Source organism: Ruditapes philippinarum, unplaced genomic scaffold, assembly GCF_026571515.1.
Source record: "Ruditapes philippinarum isolate M1 unplaced genomic scaffold, ASM2657151v2 ctg578_1_1_1_1, whole genome shotgun sequence".
NCBI classification, from domain to species: domain Eukaryota; kingdom Metazoa; phylum Mollusca; class Bivalvia; order Venerida; family Veneridae; genus Ruditapes; species Ruditapes philippinarum.
In genome coordinates, this window is record NW_026865402.1 from 495,913 (window position 1) to 520,322 (window position 24,410).

A 24,410-nucleotide genomic window follows, 5' to 3' on the forward strand; every position below is an offset into this window, starting at 1 on the left:
AATTCCATTTGTTACAATATAAAATACATGTTGTATTGAATTCAGTACTTGAAATGAACAATATGATCTCCTTTTTTGTTTATTTAGCTAGTCATAATTGTATTCTAGCTTATATTGTGATATTAGTGATTTTTGACTGTTATTTTCCTGTTTGTTTGTTGTTATAACCTTGCATATTATATGCCTTGGTTTAATAAAAACTGAAACTGAAAAATAGAAGTCGACTATGAACGAAATTCGATATAGTATTGGTTTTTTTCCATAGAATCTATGAAAATTAACGCACAGAATTTTGAAGAAATACAGCGTTTTCATTGGATGACAAATAAAGTTGGACACTAAGCATTTAGTTGTCATCCAATGAAAACGCTGTATTTCTTAAAACTTGTTTGTGTTAATTTTCATAGAAGAACAAAAGTCGATACTATATCGAATTCCGTTCCTAGTCGCCTACTATTTTTCATAGATCTTTATAAAACAGCGTAGTGACGTAATTAAGTGAATGATAATGAGGCCAAATAAAGCTTGACACTAAGTATGTTAGTATTTATCCGTAGCTGCACGGATAAACACTAACATATACATAGTAGGCATGTATAAGATGGGTGTAATAATCTGTTTTTAGCAATGATGACATTGATCTTGTGACCCCAAACTCAAGCATACTCATATGTTACCATATGGTATTATAAATGACGGCTGTGCTTAACTATACAAGGTCCTTATAATTTACAAGGAAATAAAAAAGGGAAATAAGTGGAGGAAAATGGGAGCCACAGTAAAGAAAATTGCCAAGTTTATGGGCTTTGTTCTGGTGTGTATTATGAGGCCAATGATACTGAGGTAGAACTGAAGATATATCCGACTTTCCGATTTACTTTAACCTTGTATATGAGACGATTGTGCAGACGCATTGTTCAATTATTGTTATGCCCAGAGGCATAAAAATGTGCAGTCTGTGACTGAAACTCACACCTTGTATGCCCTCAGAATAAAAGCTTATTGGCTGAGTGAACAGCCATATACCGTTAAGAATAGAAAAGACTAACAATGGATAAATATTCAAGTAACAAGAGAAAAAATCTTTTATTTTACATGAAAATATTTTTGTACATTTTTACATAAAGCTAAATTTTTAAGTATGTATATGTCAGATCTTATTCAGAAGGAATGCAGTGGACAAGGATTATATGATTATCTATATCCTTCATATTTCTTAAGTTACTAAAAAATTTGTTACTTTTCATGCTTATTTTTGTCTAGAGGTAAAAGTCTCAAGCATACCCATGTTACACTATATTGCAGCATCTGAGATGAAAGAACTAAATATAACTGTTGTTGGGAACAGACACCCCCAAGCTAGGCCAAGTAGTGCAACTCATCAAAGGCGATGTTACTATAAAAAGAGAGTTACAAGTATAAAGAACCATTAACAAATATTTTCTCATATTCTCAGCCAGCCCAAATGTTTAAAAAAAACATCTATGAATGACAATGATATGACCCAACACAATTCCATCAATGTACTTGTCTGACATACAAGAATAACCTTCATCTTGTAAACTTTCGACCTTCCGTTTGCCTGTGACAAGCTTTCATAATGTGCCGCAGAAGTATGCCTAGATATTTCAAAATTGATTCATGGATGACAGTATATAACCATCGATGTACTTTTAGAAATTATAAACCTTAAAAGTCCTAGCGTGATCTTGATCTACAAACTCATCTGTCGATCACAAATTGTTTTAAAGAACCATATCTTTAAACAAAGTTATTAAAAATGTGTCACTGAATGACATCACAATAAAGAGTGGGTAAGAAAGTTTTGGAAGCCAACTTGAAATTTCTTAGGTGGATTAAGATCATTAGAGTCCTCAAAATATACAATTACTTAATATATTTTCTCCCTTTTTGTATCTTTATATTTTCCTAACTTGCTAAATAATCAGATAAACATTGTAAAGACTTCAAAGTTGAAATATTTGTTTTCTATCAAAAGCAAGTAATTCTTGCATAAGTTTTAAAACAATTAGCCCCCTTTCTTACTTTGATTATACTATCCTGCAGTAAAAGCAAGAGGCTGGGCAATATACGCCAATAGTAAAGTTATAAGAGAGAAACACGGACAAAATATTAATGTTTCTTAAAGAAAGATATTGTAAATGTATCGGATTATGACTCTTCCATCAATATATAGTCTACTTTTTACACACGATGATGTTCCAGCTGGCCAGGTAGTATGCTTGAGGTACATACATTCTATTGTTGCAGGTCATAATCTTTAACTACTGATTCAGGCAAGTTACCGCTGTCAGGACTTTGGTCAATTCAGTCCAAACAAAGGCTTGTGGTTTTAAATCTTATTAAAGTGAAGATTTTTCTTTTTATTTTATTCTATTTTTGACTTGCCTCTATCAATTTACAGAAAACAAAGCAAATGCGTACAGGTATATAAAAATATCATATTCAATAATCAACTTGTAATTTTGGCGAAAATATAACTAGTTTATGTCCAACCCTAACTTATAAAGAAACATGTTTTACAAGCTAAACACAAGTATGAACATTAACTATCGTCGTTTTTTCGATTTTTTAATATTTCCAGGAATTTCAGGATGATCTTTTTTCTCATGCATTTTTAATGCTTTTCGGTTACGAAAAACAATATCACAATGTGAACATGCAACTGTATTTTCCATCCCATGAACTTTGGCGTGTTCCTTTAGTTGAACATTCCATGCAGCTGCAAACTTGCATTGTGAACACTTATATGGCTTCTCCCCAGTATGTGTTCTCATGTGAGACTTTAGCTGGTATTTTTGAACACAAGTAAATGTACATTTGTCACAAAAGTATTGATGATCACCTGCAAATATACATGTATGAACAAATTACCATAATAATGTGAACTTAAAATTATCAAATCATTATTGTTAAAGAGACTCCATAGAGGTTTTTGAACAATGACTTGCAAACAATATTCCCTATCTTTTGCTCACTCTGTATTTCTTGAATAATCATTGACAAATGACCCGAAATTGGAAACCAATTAAACATCCTGTATCAAATATAATTATCAGTGTCAGAATTGTTTGATTTAAATCTAAGTACATTTCTCCATTATCTTTTGTAAATATTCCCATTTTAAGTGTCTTTGCAAAATATCTAAATTTTGGCTTTTGGACCTCATTGGAGTTGCATTAAAGTGGCAATATTGCTACCAGATAAGTACAATATTATCTTTAAAAACTAAAACTGGTTAGGGACTTCATGATTATGCAGCTTTTCCTTTTTTATACATTTTATCCCTTCGATGGCAAGGATAAACAAATACTTTAAGGCAAAACTAGAACTATCACTAAATGTGATTAATACCCCCACAGGACTGCTTCGGAAATGAGGATGTTACTAGTTACAGAATATCTTGTAAAAGAATTGAAATATAGAGTTATGGTTGTGGGCAATTAAAGATAGTTGTGGTTCTTGTATATTGCATTTCCTTTCAATGTGGTTGGCCATTGATGAAGTTTTATTGAATTACTCTGTAATAAGTCCAGAAAGACAAAGAAAAGGAACAAAAGGCAATAAGTCTATAAATACTGAAGATGGAGTTATAGTTCTTGTGCACTGCACTTCCACTTTTTGTGCTTGACCATTGTATGAAGTTGTTTTGAATTCCAACCAGTACGTTTTAAGTTATGCTCAAGACAAGGAAAAGTATCAAAGGGCAGTAACTCTGTTTTTTTGTCAAAATGGAGTTATGGCTCTTATGCACTGCACTTCCTTTTAATGTCCTTGACAACTGTATGAAGTTGTATTGAATTCCAAACAGTAGTTTTCAAGTTATGCTCTGGACAAGGAAAAGTAACAATGGGCAATAACTCTGTAATTTGTCAAGATGGAGTTATGGTTCTTGTGCACTGCACTTCCTCTCAATGTGCTTGACCATTGTATGAAGTTATATTGAATTCCAACAATTAGTCTTCAAGTTATGCTCCGGACAAAAAATAGCAATGGAAAAGTAACAAAGGGCAGTAACTCTGTAATTAGTCAAGATGGAGTTATGGTTTTTGTGCACTGCACTTCCTCTCAATGTGCTTGACCATTGTATGAAGTTATAATGAATTCCAACAATTAGTCTTCAAGTTATGCTCCGGACAAAAAATAGCAATGGAAAAGTAACAAAGGGCAGTAACTCTGTAATTAGTCAAGATGGAGTTATGGTTTTTGTGCACTGCACTTCCTCTCAATGTGCTTGACCATTGTATGAAGTTATAATGAATTCCAACAATTAGTCTTCAAGTTATACTCCGGACAAAAGAAAGCAATGGAAAAGTAACAAAGGACAATTACTCTGTAATAACTTTAGATAGAGTTATGGTTCTTATGCACTGCACTTCCCCTTACTGTGTTTGACAATTGTATGAAGTTGTTTTGAATTCCAACCAGTAATTTTCAAGTTAAACTCCGGACAAGGAAAAGTAACAAAGGGCAGTAACTCTGTAATTAGTCAAGATAGAGTTATGGTTCTTAAGCACTGCACTTCCTCTCAATGTGCTTGACCATTGTATGTAGTTATATTGAATTCCAACCATTAGTCTTCAAGTTATGGTCCGGACAAAAGATAGCAATTGAAAAGTAACAAAGGGCAATTACTCTGTAATTACTTTAGATAGAGTTATGGTTCTTGTGCACTGCACTTCCCCTTATTGTGTTTGTCAATTGTATGAAGTTGTTTTGAATTCCAACCAGTAGTGTTCAAGTTATGCCCCGGACAAGGAAAAGTAACAAAGGGCAGTAACTCTGTAATTAGTCATGATAGAGTTATGGTTCTTGTGCACTGCACTTCCTCTCAATGTGCTTGACCATTGTATGTAGTTATATTGAATTCCAACCTTTAGTCTTCAAGTTATGGTTCGGACAAAAGAAAGAAATGGAAAAGTAACAAAGGGCAATAACTCTGTAATAACTTTAGATAGAGTTATGGTTCTTGTGCACTGCACTTCCCCTTATTGTGTTTTACAATTGTATGAAGTTGTTTTGAATTCCAACCAGTAGTTTTCAAGTTATGCCCCGGACAAGGAAAAGTAACAAAGGGCAATAACTCTGTAATTAGTCAAGATAGAGTTATGGTTCTTGTGCACTGCACTTCCTCTCAATGTGCTTGACCATTGTATGTAGTTATATTGAATTCCAACCATTAGTCTTCAAGTTATACTCCGGACAAAAGAAAGCAATGGAAAAGTAACAAAGGACAATAACTCTGTAATAACTTTAGATAGAGTTATGGTTCTTATGCACTGCACTTCCCCTTACTGTGTTTGACAATTGTATGAAGTTGTTTTGAATTCCAACCAGTAATTTTCAAGTTATGCTCCGGACAAGGAAAAGTAACAAAGGGCAGTAACTCTGTAATTCGTCAAGATAGAGTTATGGTTCTTGTGCACTGCACTTCCTCTCAATGTGCTTGACCATTGTATTGAATTCCAACCATTAGTCTTCAAGTTATGGTCCGGACAAAAGAAAGCAGTGGAAAAGTAACAAAGGGCAATTACTCTGTAATTACTTTAGATAGAGTTATGGTTCTTCTGCACTGCACTTCCCCTTATTGTGTTTGTCAATTGTATGAAGTTGTTTTGAATTCCAACCAGTAGTGTTCAAGTTATGCCCCGGACAAGGAAAAGTAACAAAGGGCAGTAACTCTGTAATTAGTCATGATAGAGTTATGGTTCTTGTGCACTGAACTTCCTCTCAATGTGCTTGACCATTGTATGCAGTTATATTGAATTCCAACCATTAGTCTTCAAGTTATGGTTCGGACAAAAGAAAGAAATGGAAAAGTAACAAAGGGCAATAACTCTGTAATAACTTTAGATAGAGTTATGGTTCTTGTGCACTGCACTTCCCCTTATTGTGTTTTACAATTGTATGAAGTTGTTTTGAATTCCAACCAGTAGTTTTCAAGTTATGCCCCGGACAAGGAAAAGTAACAAAGGGCAATAACTCTGTAATTAGTCAAGATAGAGTTATGGTTCTTGTGCACTGCACTTCCTCTCAATGTGCTGGACCATTGTATGTAGTTATATTGAATTCCAATCATTAGTCTTCAAGTTATGGTCCGGACAAGGAAAATGCAACGGACGTCTGGACCGACCGACCGACCGACCACCCGACCGACCGACCGACCACCGGGTGACTCCTATATACCCCCCAGAACTTCGTTTTTGGGGGTATAATAATATCATATTTTTGTGTTGCCTACTGTTACAGAAGCTTCAACACATAGGGATCACTTCTCAGTTGTCTGTCTGTCCATCTGTCAGTCTTTGAAAACTTTTACTAAATAAAAACAGGATATGTTTGTAAAACATGTATGTTCCCTATCGGCAGCCAATTAGTCATGTGGTCAGGTAATTGTAACTGACTTTTGACCTAGTGACCCAAAAATCAATAGGGGTTACCTACTGGTCATGACTAGTCACTTGGTAGGCCCTAATTGTGACCTATAGGTTGTGTGCAGCAATTTTATGACAAAGTGATCACAAATCTTACCAAATAATATATGCATAAATTTAATGAATCATGTAGGCCTCCTAAATGACAGCAAATTTGTTATATTTAATAGGACCTTGAAATGTGTATACCAAAAGTATTTTAGTTTAATGAAAAATATCAACCAAGGCAACTTGAGTTGTTGAGTTATTGATCAGAAACCGTCTTTACTTACAATGTCAATGTGACTTTGACCCTAAAATCAATAAGGGTCATCTACTAGTCATGAACAATCATGATACCAAGTTTAAAGTTCCTAGGCCCAAGTGTTCTTTAGTTATTGTTTCGAAACTGTTTTTACCTACAAGGTCAATGTGAACTTGACCTTTGACCCCAAAATCAATAGGAGTCATCTACTGGTCATGAATAATCATCATACCTAGTTAGAAGTTCCTAGGCTTAGGCGTTCTTTAGATATTGATCGGAAACTGGTTTAACCTAAAAGGTCAATGTGACCTTAACCTTTGACCTTTTGACATCAAAATCGATAGGGGTCATCCACTGGTCATGAACAATCAGCATACCAAGTTTGAAGTTCCTAGGCCTAAGCGATCTTTACTTATTGATAGGAAATCTGAAATAACCTACAAGGTCAAATGTGACCTTGACCTTTGACCCCTTGACCAAAAAATCAATAGGGGTCATCTTCTGGTCATGAACAATCATCATACCAAGTTTGAAGATCCTAGGCCTAAGCGGTCTTTAGTTATTGATCTGAAACTGTTTCTACCTAAAAGGTCAATATGACCTTGACCGTTGACCCCAAAATCAAGAGGGGTCATCCAATGATCATGAATAGTCATCATACCAAGTTTGAAGGTCCTAGGCCTTAGAGCTCTTTAGTTATATTTATCGGAAACCGTTTTTACCTACAAGGTCAATGTGACCTTAACCTTTGATTCCAAAATCAATAGAGGTTATCTTCTGGTCCTAACCAATCATCATACCATGTTTGAAGCTCCTAGGCTTAAGCATTCTTTAGTTATTGATCAGAAACAATTTGGTCTATGGACTGACTGACCGACCGACCGACAGACAGACAAATGCAAAGCAATATACCCCCCACTTCTTTGAAAAGGGGCATTACAATGGCACTGGTCATTCCTGTAAAGTTTGCAGTAGTTCTTGAGGAGTAGACCAGACAAGTTTTGTGACAAACAGACAGACAGATGATCTAACAAAACAGTTGTTATGTGGCAATTTTAGTGTTCTCGTTATTGTTCTTTCAGCCACATAAAAGTCTAACGGATTGAATAACATGAAAGAGAATGTACAGTTACCTATTGTTTCTGTAGTCACTCAAATATCCTAATGTAAGCTCGGAAGGACAGACAGAAAGACATCAAAGAAATGATTCCAATTAATTGCCACTTTTCTTACTCAGCTTCTGTGTAGCTGGCAACATATAAGTCATCAACAGGCCAAAATACCTTTTTTATTAAAGGGTTATAAAAAATATCATTCAACCTTAAAACCCATGTAGTATGCGCAAGAACCATGAGCTACCACTCAATCCTGTAAAGTTTTACTCAAATTGCATTTGTGGTATATGGGCAGTATTCTAGAAAACTTTAATAAGGGCAAAATGCACAATTGGACAAGGTACTGATCATTCATGAAATTTCAACTGTAGTTTTTGAGGAGTAGTCCGAACAAGTTGTGTGACCCTTTGACCTGCTGAATGAAAGACATTCAATTCTATGTATTCAGGCTTTTGGAGTTCCTAAAGGTGTAGAGGTCATTTTAAGTTTTTTCTATGTTCAGCCTTAGGAGCCATCTTGTTCTGCAGACCAGAACCATGTGTGCAATTTGTTTAGAGGACCGACTACGAAAGCTGTTATGACATGTAGCTGTACATACATTTACATTTGGCAAAATGTCATTTTAAAGAAAAGAAAAAGCTGAATCTGGGGTACAACAAACTTACTTCTATGACTCAATTCATGCTCTTTAAGTCTCTGAGCACATTTTGCAGAATATGGGCATGTAGAACACTGGTAATTTCTAACATTCATGTGTATAGATTCTATATGTTTCTTTAATCCACTCTTTGTTGACAGGCATACACCACATACCTGGCACTGATTTGTGACCTTGCAAGAACTTTGATGATCTCTGAAGTATTCCAAACTTAAGTGACTGTAATCTGTAAAAGCAGATCATTGCTGTAAGTTAGTGAATAACATGTCTATTTTCACAGACGCTTGGGGGTCAGATCCTGATTTAAAATAAATCAACAGTGTCTATTCTAGGATTCGAAGAACAGGCGGATTTTTTTCGAAAAGTCAGAATTTATTACATTTCAAAAACTGAGTGAATCCCCCAATCCCCGTCCTTGAATAGACACTGAATCCAACTTGTCAAAATAAGTTAACCATACAATACTATATTTTCAAAGTGTTAAAAAGTGGTAAGCGAAATAACTTAGAAAATGGATGGCACAGATATATAACTTGGCAATATCATGTACTTTGTATTCATAAGTAAGTGTGGAAATCATAAATCCATAGTATAGAAAGAACTTAAGTTATACCAACTTGCCGGTTTAGGTTAACCATATCCATTTTCAAAGTGATGAAATAGGCAATAACTTAGAAAATATGAAAGCCAATAGTTACCGGTATATTTCTTGCACAGATCATGAACTTAGTATTGTTAAGTAAGTGTATAAATTATTAAACCATTGGCACTGGTCGAACTTGCCATTTTAGGTTAACATCCTACGGTCATTCACACAGTTCAATTCCTATATGCCTATAGGCATAAAAACATGAAGAATGGACTATACCAGCAAAAGGCTGGATTTTATTTATGTTTGCAGATGTTAAATCAAACAGAGAAAATGAAAAATGATTACCAGATTCACAGATGAAGCAATACTTGACAAGGTCAGTATGTACTGTTCTATAATGCTTCTTTCTTCTACTATTTGTAGCAAACTTTTCATCACAGTACCAACATTGAAACTGAGGGTCGCCGTGTTCCTTTCCAATATGTGACAATCTAGCAACTGATGTGTATAGAACTATGCCACATATATCACAAATAAACTGTTTATTTCCAGATGCATGTCCAACAGAAAACTTATGCTTTAATAACACAAATTCAGAGTTACCTACATAAGAACATTTGTCACATTCCAGGACTTTATTCACATGTTTTTCAATATGTTCCTCAAAAAGATCTCTAGCTGTGGACTTGAAATTACCACATATTAAACATTTGAATAATTCTTCTGTTACATCAACATTACGATCTTTTCTTGCAAATGATTTGACAATTTCTTTACTGTACTTGTCCTGATGCTCTTCTAGTTTTATATGGACCCATGACTTTTTCCTTTTCTTACAATTATTACCAACTGATTTACCAATTTTTCTTTTTCTCTTTCTCAAATCTGTATATTTACTTTCGGTCAAGCTATCACCTTCATTCTCCAGTGTGTAGCTTTCCTCATCATCCATGTCATCAGTTTCAGAACTATCATCACTTTCATCCAAATTTTCAAAACATTCAATTTCATCAGGAAAAAAATCAGGATCTTTTACTTTCCTTTTATAATTTCTTTTAGTTTTAAAATCATTTTTAAACTTATCATCTTCTGTCACTGCAGTATCAGCAGGAGAAATATGCTTTCTTCTTCCATGTATCTGTTTGTCCTCCATTGTAACCACAATTTCAGATACATAATCATTACTCTTTTTCTCATGGTCATCTATCCAATCCAAGCTTGCATAATTAGGCCTGTAACCCCGTGACTGAACTCTTGAGCTTCTCCTTCTGTTTCCTAAATCTGCATTATCTTGAGTAGAAGTAGAATCTTTAGTTATCTTGATCAATTTCTTATCAGCTTTAAGGTAATTCATTATATCTTCAATTTCTGTGTCAGACTCTGATTCCTCACTAACACTTACTTCTCCCTCACTAACACATTCTTCTTTCACATTTGGACATTCTGGTGACACTTCTCTGCATGGTTCACTAGATAAAATATAAGCTAAAAAGTTTTAAACAAATTTTACAATAGGAATTTGATATTTCAACATCAGATTTTATGCAAGCATGATTTTGCAGAGGCAGCTTCAACTGTGTTTATTTCGTTTAATGCCGCAGCACCAGAATGATAGGTCAAATGGCAACTTTCAAGCTGAACTGGTAGAGAAGGACCTCTTTTGGACCTCTTTAAAGTTACTTTAAATATGCAATGTGACAGAACTGTAGGGTTTATTTTCCAAGACTTTTAAACATGTTACAATTAACTGAATTTTAATGCGTTATTCTGTTACAATAAAATATTCGTAACCGCTAAAGATTTGTAATTTTCATTAAACCTAGGAGTCATAGTCAAATCAGATATAAACTGAAAACTAAATAAATGCATATGCATCATCACATGTTTTGACTTTAGATTACATATGTTATATACATGTAAATCTAATACATGTATTTCATTTTTTTATTTGAAATATTAGGTGTAGGGTGTGATCTTTTTGCCCTATGCAGAATGCACATGCATAACAAAATACTGTACAAGTTTTGCATAGCAATGGACTGAGTTGTATCTAAAATAGTGCACATGTAAAAACATTACTGGTTGTTATTGCTAAGGGAAAACCAAACAATTACATAAGAAGTCTTTTGTTGCTGTACAAAATAAATCGTTTCCTTGGAAGACAGTGCCTGCTATGAAATTCAATGGTAGATAAGATAATGTTTGCTTTGGAATTAACTGGTTGCTATGAATTGCAGGGCCAATTTTGACCTGAGAGCTATTATTATAAAATTACTTGTATAGGTCCACTGTAGATGTCATTTAGATGTATGATATTTACCCAATAAAATTACGTTACATGATCTTCATATAGGACATAGCTGCAGTTTAAATTGCATTTACAGAAGTAACACAATGTAAGTTATAAAGGGATAATTCAAACTTACAGCTAGCTTTGACTTGTCAAGATGTGTATTCCTGCATTCATCAAAGTAAATTGTTGTATTTACAACTGCAGCTATGTGCTTGCTTATACAATATCCTACGTAGTCCAATTTATTTTAGGGCCATTATTTATTGACATTTATGTAGGCCAATTTTGACGACCCTAAGACTTTTATTTGAATAATTTGATAGACACCTAGAAAATGTTTCATGCCAAATATCTTAGCTCTAGCTCTCTGGGATTTTTAAAAGAAGATATTTTAAGTTTTTTCTTTCTTCATGGAATTAAATTCTTTTAACAATTTATTAGGTGAACACCAAGGGAACATTCCTGTGAAGTTTGGATGAAATTGGTTAGCTGTTTATGAGGAGATGTCGTTTCAAGTTAAAGTGGAAGGATGACAGGTGGACGTTAGATGAAATGTGATCACAAAAGCTGACCATGTCACTTTGTGATAGGTGAGCTAACAAGAGCTGTCACAGGAGACAGCGAAGCTCGACTAATAAAATACTGGACGCAGTAAGGAGGACAAAACTATGAAAGATTAAATCAATTTTGTATAATTATGTATTAAATTATAGTAAAAAAATAACATTTGTTAACATTAATTCCAAGATCAAGGGGAATAATTCTAGAAATAGTCATGCTAGAGTTATGGACTTTGTCACACAACATTTGTGTAATGATAAGAAATATATATTTGAAGTTTGAAGTAGATACCTCTAAAAGTAAAGAAGTTATTATATTTCTTAAAGAAAATCCTAAGTTCAAAGAGAGATAAATCTGTAAATATTGCTTCAAGAGTTATGAACATTGTCACATTAAATTTAATTGATAATAAGGAATAAGTATTTGAAGTTTGAGGTAGATACCTTTAAAAATAAAAAAAATATTATAAAAAATAACATTTTTCTAGTAAAAAAATCTAAGTTTATGGGGAGATAATTCTTCCAATATTCTTCGTATAGTCGAGCTAAAAAACCAATAATTCAGTTAACTTCTATTATGATTTTAAAAACATTGTTAATATTTGAGACGTGCTATGACAAAACCAACATAATGCGTTTGCGACCAGCATGGATCCAGACCAGCCTGCGCATCCGCGCAGTCTGATCAGGATTCATGCTGTTCGCTGTCAGTTTTTCTACTTATTAAAGAGTTTGTAAGCGAACAGCATGGATTCTGATCAGGCTGCGTGGATGCTGGTCTGGATCCATGCTGGTCGTAAACCCATTATGTTGGTTTTGTCATGGCACTGCTCATTTAGGTTTCAAGCAAATATCTTTAGTGGCTCATGAGATATGATGTTGTACAGGAAGTTGCATGAAAAGATTTAACCAATACTAATTGTGATGCCCATGCAAGGAGTGTAGAGGATAACCTAGCTTTTCTTCAAAAATTGAAGACCTTTAAAGAGCAGTCTTGTTCTGACCCTATGTTGTTTGCTTCACAAGTTCATTATTTGGATATAATATTCTTTATTACTTACATGACAAGTCAAATTAAACGTAATAGTAACAATCATTCCATACCTGCTAATCTTGTCTGACTGATCTGTCATTATTTCTTGCTTCACTAGTGCCTTATTTAAAGTGTCAGAAATCTCATTCATAGAAGCATCTTCAACAAGGAACTTATTCCCTAAGTCCTCAGCCACAGGAGCATCATTTCCAGGGGCAGGAGCCTTTTTCACATAAGCATGTTCAATAAGGACTTTATTCTTGAAGGCCACAGTCGCAACACCCTTATTCACAAGGACATCTTCAACAAGATACTTATCCCTGATGGTGCGTTTCGCAGAAGCATCAGGTACATCTTCCATAAGATAATAACATTTATTCATACAACCCTCACTTGAAGGAGCTTCATTCACAGAAGCATCATCCAGAAGACACTTATCCAAGGCCTCAGTCACAGGAGCTTTATTCACAGAAGCAACTTCCATGAGGTATTTATTCAAAGCCTCTGTCCAAGGAGTTTTATTCACAGAAGCATCTTCCTCAGGATACTTATTCAAGGCCTCAGTCACAGAAGCCTTATTCACAGAAGCATCTCTCATAAGGTACTTATTCAAAGCCTCAGTCCTAGAAGCTTTATTCACAGAAGCATCTTCCACAAGGTACTTTTTCAAGGCCTCAGTCACAGGAGCTTTATTCACAGAATTATCTTCCACAGGATACTTATTCAAGGCCTCAGTCACAGGAGCTTTATTCACAGAAGCATCTTCCACATGATACTTATTCAAGGCCTCAGTCACAGGAGCTTTATTCACAGAAGCATCTTCCACAGGATACTTATTTAAAGCCTGATTCACAGGAGCCTGATTCACAGAAGCATCTTCCACAAAGTACAAAGATTTTTTCCTGAAGGTGTTATTCACACAAGCGTCATTCGCAGGGGCATCTTCCACAAGATAATTCCATGTATTCCTGAAGATTCTAGTCGCAGGAACCTCACTTAAAGAAGCACCTTCAACAGGGATATTATTGTTTGAGATGTTATTTACAGAAGCGTATTTCACTGTGGTAATATCCACAAAGTACTTACATGTACTCCTGATGGGCTCAGTGACGGGAGCCTTATTCACAGAAGCATCCTCCACAAGATACTTATTCATGGAGGTCTCATTCACAAAAGCCTCATTAACATTAGCACTTTCCACAAGGTTCTTATGCATTGAGGTTTCATTCACATGTGCCTCTGTCATACCAGCTTCCTTCTTCACGACCTGAATTACTTGGGTCTCATTTACAGGGGCCTGTTGACTAGCTTTAGGGGCATCCCAAAGTTTCGGTATGTAGTCAGCTCTGTCATGCCTGGAGATTGCATTATAATTTGATAGTAAAATGCAAAAAGTTAAGTTCTTTATGTAACATGTAAAAATAAGTTTTCTTGATAACATTTATTTGTTTTAGTGTACCAGTATTTCAGGGATATATATATATAGATTTTGAAACACAGCAGGTGAGGCGAAGAAGGTGATCTTTCACATAAAACACTTAAATCAGTAAAACGATTAAATCAGGAAGCAATGGAATGTAAAATAGATATATACAGAATCCCTAAAGAAAGCCCAACGCGGCAAAATTGAAAATGTTGCAGACTCGGTTTGATTGAGTCTGTTCATGGACGGTACTAGAAAGTGCAAGTTACTATCCAAACCCCCTAGCACCGGCTTAAGCAGAATTCAACATTTAAACATGAAATAGTAAAATCATATTGATACACTGCACATCGCTCAAGTTTTTCAAATGTGACAATTAGTCTTAATTCAAAATGCTAATTACTATTTAATGTTTAAAATCAACTGTTAGCAAATTTTTGAAAAATCAGTCTGCAAACAGATTCAAAGAGAAAATGGGAAGAAAAAAAAACATTTGCCAAAAAAGAATATTCCTGTATTGCATATGATTCGATTATTTAAACATTATTATGAACACATTGCTTTTCAGTAATCTGATAACCTTCAACATAAGTTTTATTGTTACCATGCATTCATCAGCACATTTGCAAATTGACTGTTAGAATTAACTTGAAGTGAACATTGCAGTTCTCTCCAGCGCGTCCATACATCAGTTTGAAGTGTAATTATCCTATAACTCTCATGCTTCGGTATGTTTCTTCTCTTCAAATATCTAGAAATATGACCGCCATACCTAATTTGTTGATCAAGCTGATGTAAGCTGCAAAAAATACATTTTCTTTATTATTTTGCTTTTAAATACAGTCTATTATAGAGCCCAGCAAATACAAAAGTAGTACAGTAAGAGGCAGCATTTACTTCATCCCTGACATGGGTTCGGACCACTTCCAAACCTCTCACAACATTGGCAGACCTTCTACCACATCACTATATAAAAACTTGAGCAGGGACAAGTAAAGCACCTTCGATTGCTATTAATCTACATAAACATTCTCCAGTTTGCCAAGTGAATATTCACACATTTAGCTTTTTATTTAGGGACACGTGTATGTATGAGTCATTTTTTATCCCCCCCCCCCCAGCCCAAAGATGGGTACCATTGTTGAAGACATAAAATACTCTAGAGACATAAAATATTTGTTTAGTATTTTCTTTCCCTTTTGCAAAAATTTCATATTATTATCCAAAAATTTAAGGGAATTGCCACTTTCTCTATCAGTGAAAAAAATCCTGAATAACTTAAAGTAATAAGAACATGAAAACAAGAAAATTTGCAGAACACAGCTGTACCTTTGGATCAAAAGTCGAGCAAGGTCCTCATCAGATTTACAACATTTCTTTGATTTGATTTTCATCCATCTCCCTGTCATTGAACCTAAATTCACAAATTTTCTTTGCACTTTTGGCATAAAAAACCTTTTTCTTTGTCCAGGACATTTACCATCATCTTGTGAAGATTGGCCAGACATCTTCTATTGGAACATAAAATATATCTAATTACATGTAATTGCAAATTAAAGCATTATCCAGTTACTACTAATGTGTGCAAAGAAAATATAGAAATTTAAAACATGTGCCGAAAAGAATTGTTATAGAGTTTAAACTACTGATGGATGTGTTTTAAATAGGGATGGCAACGAATACCAAAATCAATACTCGAGTACTCGGTCATTTTTCCGATCGAGTACTCGGTTACTCGGATGATTTAAATGATCTTTAAAGTTTTATCACACAATCAATATCAACACCGTCTGTATGCTACTTTCGTTTTCTATTTTAATTCATAGAATTCGTAACTATAAATAGGACTGCAAGAAATATATAAACATAAACATAAGAAATGTCAATGACACCATTTCTTATATTTTAAATAAATTTTCTCCCTAAAATACAGGATGAACGCAAATACGCTTCAATTAACGGATAGAAATTGACAAATACGGTACCATATATGGAAGTGCCGGACTATTTTTGACATTGGTTCCGATCTTAGCTTTGTATAATCGTAGCATTTAAAACGGAAACCAAAATTATAAAAGGCGTGACCGCTTTTGCAAAAATTACGTATTCATCCGTCGGTCATAAATTTACTTCTTTACTTTACTTCTTGACAACTACATTTCATTTTCTGAAATTTCTTATAGTGTAGTATAATGAAAATCATTTATAACTCAAACGAAAAGGTATATAATAAGAAGAAAATTATGTCGTAGAAGCTTTCTGAGCCTATGCATTTTTCTACTCGCAATGTTGGAAAATTGATATCGCGAGATATCAATTTTTCCATCGCTGCTCGTAGCACAACATAATATTCCGTATATATTTACGTTTTTATAATTAACAAGTTTCGGCTACAAACTGTCTAATATTTAAAGGCGATTAAATATTATAAGAGGCCGAATGACGTAAACGACACAGGACTGTGTTCAATCCCATACGCGTGTCAAACTGCTGATCGTCTCGTTAAATTTACGATATCATTTTCACACCTCTGCAAGGATGTTTTATTGCATTTAACAAGTATTTATATAGATACGTGTACATTTCCGAATTTCTGAACTAATCTTTCTAAATCGCAAAAAAGTAGAAATTGAATATTTTTTTCCGAGTAATCGATTATCAATTTTGTTAACCGATATTCGGACGTTCGATCGAGTACTCGGTTAACCGGTTACTCGTTGCCATCCCTAGTTTTAAACATAAAATAATGGTAGTCACAGTAACCTTACAGTTGTTTAGTTTAGGGTTGGATACCAATAACAAGTACTTAGACCATATTGAAAACCATTTCATAATTTACCGGTAAATACTGTTTCAAAAAGTACCGGTTTTTACAAATGTAGTTTTAGCACCAGATGTCTCTGTACTAGTAAATGCAATATCACTTCTATCCAACTCTTACAAGGACAACAAGCAGTCTAACTATTCAATTCTCAAAATATTTTCTGAAGCAGCAAAGATATTTTTAGCACAAGGTATCTAAGATGTCTGGGTACTAGTATATATAATTACCACTTCGATCTTAACTGTTCAGAGACAAAACCATATTTAAACTAAACTAGAAATGTGTCCATAGGACACGGATGCCCCCACACGCCACTGTTCTGTCAATCTTATGATTCTAGGTCAAATATTTTTTGGACAATAGTGCCACAAGTTGAAAACTAAAAATCAACAAAGGGCCATAATTCTGTTAAATTTGGTTGCAGCAAAAATTCCTTACTTTAAAACCATCTACACATTAAGGTTGTTCATCCCTGGAAGTTTAAGCAAAATCTGCCATTTGGTTTAAGAGGAGTTGCATTCACAAAATTTCTACACAGTATATAGTGAAAAAATCAACAAAGGGCCATAATTCTGTAAAATTTGGTCGTAGCGAAAATTCCTTCCTTTACTACCATCTACACCTTAAGATTGTTCATCCCTGTAAGTTTAAGCAAAATCTGCCACCCGGTTTAAGAGGAGTTGCGTTCACAAAATTTCTACATAGTATATAGTGAAAAAATCAACAAAGGGCCATAATTCTGTAAAATTTGGTTGCAACAAAAATTTCTTCCTTTACTACCATCTACACCTGAAGGTTGTTCATCCCTGTAAGTTTAAGCAAAATCTGTCATCCGGTTTAAGAGGAGTTGCGTTCACAAAATTTCTATATAGTATCTAGTAAAAAAATCAACAAAGGGCCATAATTCTGTTAAATTTGGTCACAGCAAAAATTCCTTCCTTTACTACCATCTACATATTGAGGTTGTTCATCCCTGTAAGTTTAAGCAAAATCTGCCATCAGGTTTAAGAGGAGTTGCGTTCACAAGATTTCGGGACGTACGGACGTACGGACGGACGGACTGACGGACGGACGGACAAGTGCAACGCTATATGCACCCACATTGTGGGGGCATAAAAAGATCTATTTCTTAAAATTATTCATGCCCGAGGATTTTCACAGAAATCATAAAACGTTCTTAGTACCACATATCTGAGATTTCTGTGCACCAGTAAGTATTTACAACTTCGTTTACACTCTCCCACGGACAGGACCAGACTGAATCTTTCACACTGTACACGCTCTATTTATAGTTATACGCTGGTGAAGCATCATCCCCAGTGAATACAAGAATTTGTAACAGAGTTACCAACGTCCTCCGCCTTAAGTTAGTTTTGCATGAAGCACAAAATTGTGCTATTTCAAAAAATTGAGGTATGGATCTGGACTTTCAGTGCAAAATTTTGATCAATGTTAGATCTGTACCACAGGGGACCAACACAGTGTTTGGATGGTATATACTGCTTGATGGTGACCTTAAAATGAAATTAAAGTGATAACCTTATAATATGTATATAAATATAGATTTATACACATATGATAAGGTTATGACTTTAAAGATCCTGTATGTTTTGTGATTGATATTGTTACTGTGTGTATACCACATTTGCAAAAAATTATAAATGTACATGTATATAATTATGCAAATAAAACAATTTTCACACATCAAAGAATATGTAAAATGTGTACTGCACATTATATTTAATCAATAAACTACATGCATTCATTTCTTATTGGAAAATTTGACTTAGAATTTATAGAAAATAAATTTCTAATTACCTCCCTTTATTTACATGAAATGTTAAATTGGGTTATATCTTTATCAATAATGCTTATTGGAACTTACAATATTGACAAATCTTAATTTGAGCATCATATTTATGAAATACTAGAACTCCGCGAGTCGGATGTGTCGCCTTGTGAACAATGTAGTTTAGGAGAAATGGCCCGGACAAAAATGAAGTATGAAAAATAACAAAGGGCAATAACTAAAAAAATAATAAGTGCAGAGCAGCAGTTTCTGTGCACTGCACTTTTTATCAATAAGATCTATCATTCTATGATGTTTCAAGTCCATAGGCTTTCATACTTGAGGAGAATGACCAGGACAAAAATAAAGTAAGAAAAAATCAACAAAGGGCAATAACTCAAAATAATAAAGAAATGCAGAGTTCAATTCTTATGCACTGCACTTTTTCTTAATGAGTTATCTATCATCCTATGAAGTTTCAAGTCCATAACTTTTATACTTTCGGAGAAATTGGCCTGGACAAAAATTAAGTATTGAAAATTAACAAAGGACCATAACTCAAAAATAAGAAATTGCAGAAGTACCGGGTTCTTGTGCACTGCCACTTCTTCTTAATGAGATCTATCATCCTATTGAAGTTTCAAGTTCCATAGCTGTTATACTTAAGGAGAAATGGCCCCGACAAAATTAAAGTATGAAAATAAAACAAAGGGCAATACTCAAAAAATAAGAAATGCAGATAGTACCTGTTCTTGTACACTGCACTTCTTCTTAATGAGACCTATCATCCTATGAAGTTTTCAAGTCCATGGCTTTTATACATTAGGGCAATAACTCAAAAAATTAGGAAGTGCAGAGTACCGGTTCTTATGCACTGCACTTCTTCCTTAATGAGATCTATCATCCTATGAAGTTTCAAGTCCATAGCTTTTTTTTTGAAGAGAAATGGCCCGGACAAAATTAAGTGTAAAAAATTAACAAAGGGCAATAACTCAAAAAATAAAGAACTGCCAGACAGAGTACCGGTCCTTGTGCACTGCACTTCGGGTTTATTGAAAGAAGCATGCCATAACCAAGTTTGAAGTTCAATCAGACTTTTTATAGTGACTGAGTTATGCTCCGGACAAGCTTTAGGGGACGCCGACGACGACGCCGACACAGACGCCGCCGCCGCCGCCGACAAAAGTAACCCCTATATGTCACCTTTTCAAGGCGACACAAAAACCATAAAAAATTGTGTTATAGGATCTTTAATCTCATTTTAAGGTCACAATCAAGAATTATACACCATCCAAACACTATGTGGGTCCCTTGACCTGTACATGCCAGTAACTATAAATTCATTTAAGAAATACAATGAAATAACTCCTGTGTATGTGTCACAGAAACAGAACACATGTGTATACTTCTTATCACTATTCCAACGCCACAAAATGTGACAAATACAAAATCAATACAGTATATGGTCTGTTACAGCGTATATTTCGTGTCCAGTCATCAATCAAGGTATGTGGGCAATTCACCAATGATTTTTTATTTTCATGGGCCTGACCTGGCATCGTACCAATCAACAGACTATTTTAGGCTTTGACCTCCAAGTGTGATCTAGACCTTTGTGGTATGGGTTCAGGTGTTGCCCATGACATGTTGTCTTATTATTGTTAACATTTGTGCCTTGATTGAAAAAGTAATATACCACACACAAAATATACTCTAGAACAGACCATGTTAAGCTTTGGCACTCAAGTGCGACTTTGACATTGAAGGTAGGAGTCTGGCTGTTCCATATGACACACAGTGTCATTGTCATTATTGAGAATATTTGTAGCATGTAATTTCAAAATCCCTTGAGCAACAAGAGGCCAAAGATTTCCCTTGATCGCTCATCTGACCCATCAAAGTTCATCCGAGCAATTTACCTTAGACAAGGCAACCTGACCCCAAGTTTCATAACAGTTGAGTAAAAATGTGACCACTTAGAAATTATTAACAAGGTTTTTTCCATATTTTGAGCAGGGTGACCTAGTTTTTAACCCCCAGGTGACCCATATTCAAACTTGACCTAGAAATCATCATAACAAATTTCAGACCAATTTCTAGGATATTTGGATCTAAACTGCAGCCACTTGATTGTCAACAAGGTTTTTCTATTTTTAGCTCATGTGACCTAGTTTTTTTAACAAAGATGACCAATATTCAAACTTGACCTAGAAATCATCAACACAATTTTTCCTAAGCAATTACCAAAATATTTGAATCAAAACTGCAGCCACTAGAGTGTTAACAAGATTTTTTTAAGCCCCTGTGACCTAGTTTTTGACCACAGACAACCCATATTCGAACTTGACCTAAAAATCATCAAAACAACCTTTCGGAGAAATTTCCAAAATATTTGGATCAAAACTTTTGCCACTAGAGTGTTAACAAGATTTGTCTATGTTTAGCTCCTGTGACTTAGTTTTTAAACGGAGATGACCCATATTGTAACTTGACCTAGAAATCATCACAATAACCTTCCTGAACCAATATCCAGGATTTTTTGGAGCAAAACTGCAGCCACAAGAGTGTTAACAAGCTTTTTCTATTTTTTTAGCTCCTGTGACCTAGTTATTTTGCACCGAGATGACCCATGTTCAAACTTTGATCTAGAAAATCATCAAAAAAAAACTTTCATGATCAATCATGAGATCAATCCTCAGAGATATTTTTTGGATTCAAAACTGCAGCCACTTGAGTCTTAACAAGATTTTTTTTCTATTTTTACCTCTTGTGACCTAGTTTTTGACGAGAGACAACCAATATTCCAACTTGACCTAGAAATCATCAAAAACAATTTTCCTGAACCAAATTTCCAGAATATTTTTGATCAAAACGGCAGCCACTAGAGTGTAAACAAAATTTTTTCTATTTTTAGCTCCTGTGACCTAGTTTTTGAATGAAGATGACCGATATTGAAACCTCACCTAGAAATCAACAAAACAACCTTACTGACCAAATTCCACGATATTTCAATCAAAACTGCAGCCACTAGAGTGTTTACAAACTTTTACATTTTTAGCTCTTGTGACCTAGTTTTTGACCAGAGAAGACCCATATTAAAACTTGACCTAGAAATCATCAAAACAATCTTTCTGATCAGCTTCCAGGACATTTGAATTAAAACTGCAGCCACTAGAGTGTTAACAAGCTTTTTCTATTTTTCGCTCCTGTGACCTATTTTTTTTACCAGAGACAACCCATATTAGATCTTGATCAAGAAATCATTAACCTTCCTGACCCAAATTTTTTCCCGAAATTTTGGGTTTTTAAAAAAGCAGAAACTCCTAAAAAAAGGGGTTTAAAAAAAGCTTTTTTAAATTTTTTTAAATTTTCCCCGTTTTTAAACCTGATTTTTTGAAACCAAAAAATGACTTTAAAATTTTAACTTTAAAATTCATTTTAGACAAAAATTGTGACGTTTGATTTAATTTATTCCCCAAACAAAAATCCTGACGGCCCTTTGAGTGTTTTAAAAAACCCAATTGTTTGGGTTTTTGCACGAAAGCACAATGATTGGGGAAAAACGGAAAGCTGGAAAATAGCCCCCCTTCGTTTGGTTTTTGATGAGGGGTTTTAAAAAAAACAACAAGGGCCCCAAAAAGTTTTTATCTGCCAAATGCATTTTTTGGGTTTTTAAGCAAATTTTAAACCAGTTTCCCGTTTTTAAAAGGCCCATCTTACTTCCCAAAATGTGAAATTTCTATTTCTCCAAAAAAAAATTTTTATTTTTGTAACCCTTTTTACAGTTTTTCAAAAATTACCCCCCCTTTGGGCCCTAAAATTTTAAAAAAAACAATATTTTTCTTCCTTTTTGCAGTGTTTTTGGAAAAATTGGCCCAAAAAATTATAGTGAAAATTTGTTTTTTTTGTTATTGGAAAATCCCAAAAATTTCCCACTTTGTTTTTTATTTTGCTTAAACCCTTTTCGACACATTACTGCCCAAATTTAGCACTACTTTTTTTCAGTATCCCAAACATGTTACATTTTTCTAAATTTTATTTTTTTAAAAAAATTATTCAATACATATTTTTAAAATTTTAAAGAATTTTTTTAAAAAATAGAAATTTTGAGGATTTTAATTTTTGCCTTTAAAACACTACCCACTTTGCCAATTTTCTTTCCCGTTAAAAATTTAAATACCACCATTGGCCTGTGAAAAAATTTAGCAGAAAATAGGGAAGAGATATTTTAGAGTTAGAAAATAAAATGTAAGGAAAAAAACTTACTTGATTTTTTCTCTTTTTTTCAAGTAGAGGCTTCTGGAAGAATGTCTTCTCACTTGTGAAAGGCTTGTTTGACTGTAGCAGGAAAGATGGTGGGCACAGCATCGGTCTTTAATGTTCTCCTGAAACTTCCCTCTTATAACCAATTGACTCTAAAAAAATGCTGAACTGTGTGTAAACTGGTTTTTTCTCTTCAAAGTGTAAAGAAAACACAAACCGAACTGTTTTTATTTGGAGAATAAACCTTGAATTTATTAACACAGCTAGCTCGGCCCATCCTACTGCACCAAACTTTTCGAAGTTTTTTGTCTTTTGGAAAGCGAAAAAAGTTCACTTTATCACGTCCAGAGAGTGAATTACAGCCAAAGGCGGCACACAAAACCATATTTCATCTATATTTACAAATCCAAAGAACACGATGAGACACTTTAAACATAAATCCAAAGTATAATGTCCGTTACCGTATAAAAATATTTGATGAAAATCTGCAAGTAATCTGTAAGTAATGTCGTAAGCCCATTGAATTGTTTCAGGATACAGACACAGGTGCTTGAAACAAACTTTTTAAAGTTTTATATGGGCTATACAGTATACTATAATAAGATCTTTATATACATATTCTGTCATATATAGACCGGTTATGTAAAATATTTGATTATGTGACTAGCGCCTGTGCGATACAGACGGAAAGCCCCCCCCCCCCCCCCCCCCCTCCCCCCCCCCCCCCCCCCCCCCCCCCCCCCCCCCCCCCCCGATCTAAAAATGACAAGGGACAACCCCCATAAGATTTAAATTTTTTAAAGTACAAAACTGTAATAAAAAGATTCTTTTGAACAGTGTGAATTTGACCCTTTAACAGCTAAGGAAGTGGCTAGTCGTACGGGCCCGTACGGCTAGCCAAAAAGTTCTAGCCGTACGTGAGTCACGTACGGACTAGCCAGGACTCGCTGTATTTGTCTAGCCGTACGGCACTTTTCAAAATTATATAGAAGTCGACCATATGCATATGTTATTTTGTGCCTCATGATTATGATTTGTTGTTTTATTTGACTGAAAGATGTTTTTTTGTTAATTAAGCACATGGATCGAATAAATAATGATCGGAGTGAAATAAATAAATAAATACATAGAACATTGAAAAAAAAAAAAACGGTGTTGAAA

General features: G+C 34.5%; 1 protein-coding gene across 1 annotated transcript; it reads right to left on the reverse strand.

Annotated features, from left to right (window-relative positions):
- Positions 1 to 584: 584 nt before the first annotated feature.
- On the reverse strand, positions 585 to 23,275 carry LOC132728886 (uncharacterized). Its single transcript, XM_060714585.1, has 7 exons — positions 23,253 to 23,275; positions 15,703 to 15,884; positions 14,978 to 15,172; positions 13,022 to 14,305; positions 9,410 to 10,533; positions 8,480 to 8,698; positions 585 to 2,866 (listed from the first exon to the last, which is right to left on the reverse strand). Exons 2-7 carry the CDS (start codon positions 15,879 to 15,881, stop codon positions 2,571 to 2,573), a joined length of 3,297 nt encoding a protein of 1,098 aa, XP_060570568.1. The 5' UTR covers positions 15,882 to 15,884; positions 23,253 to 23,275; the 3' UTR covers positions 585 to 2,570.
- Between the last annotated feature and the right edge of the window lie 1,135 nt (positions 23,276 to 24,410).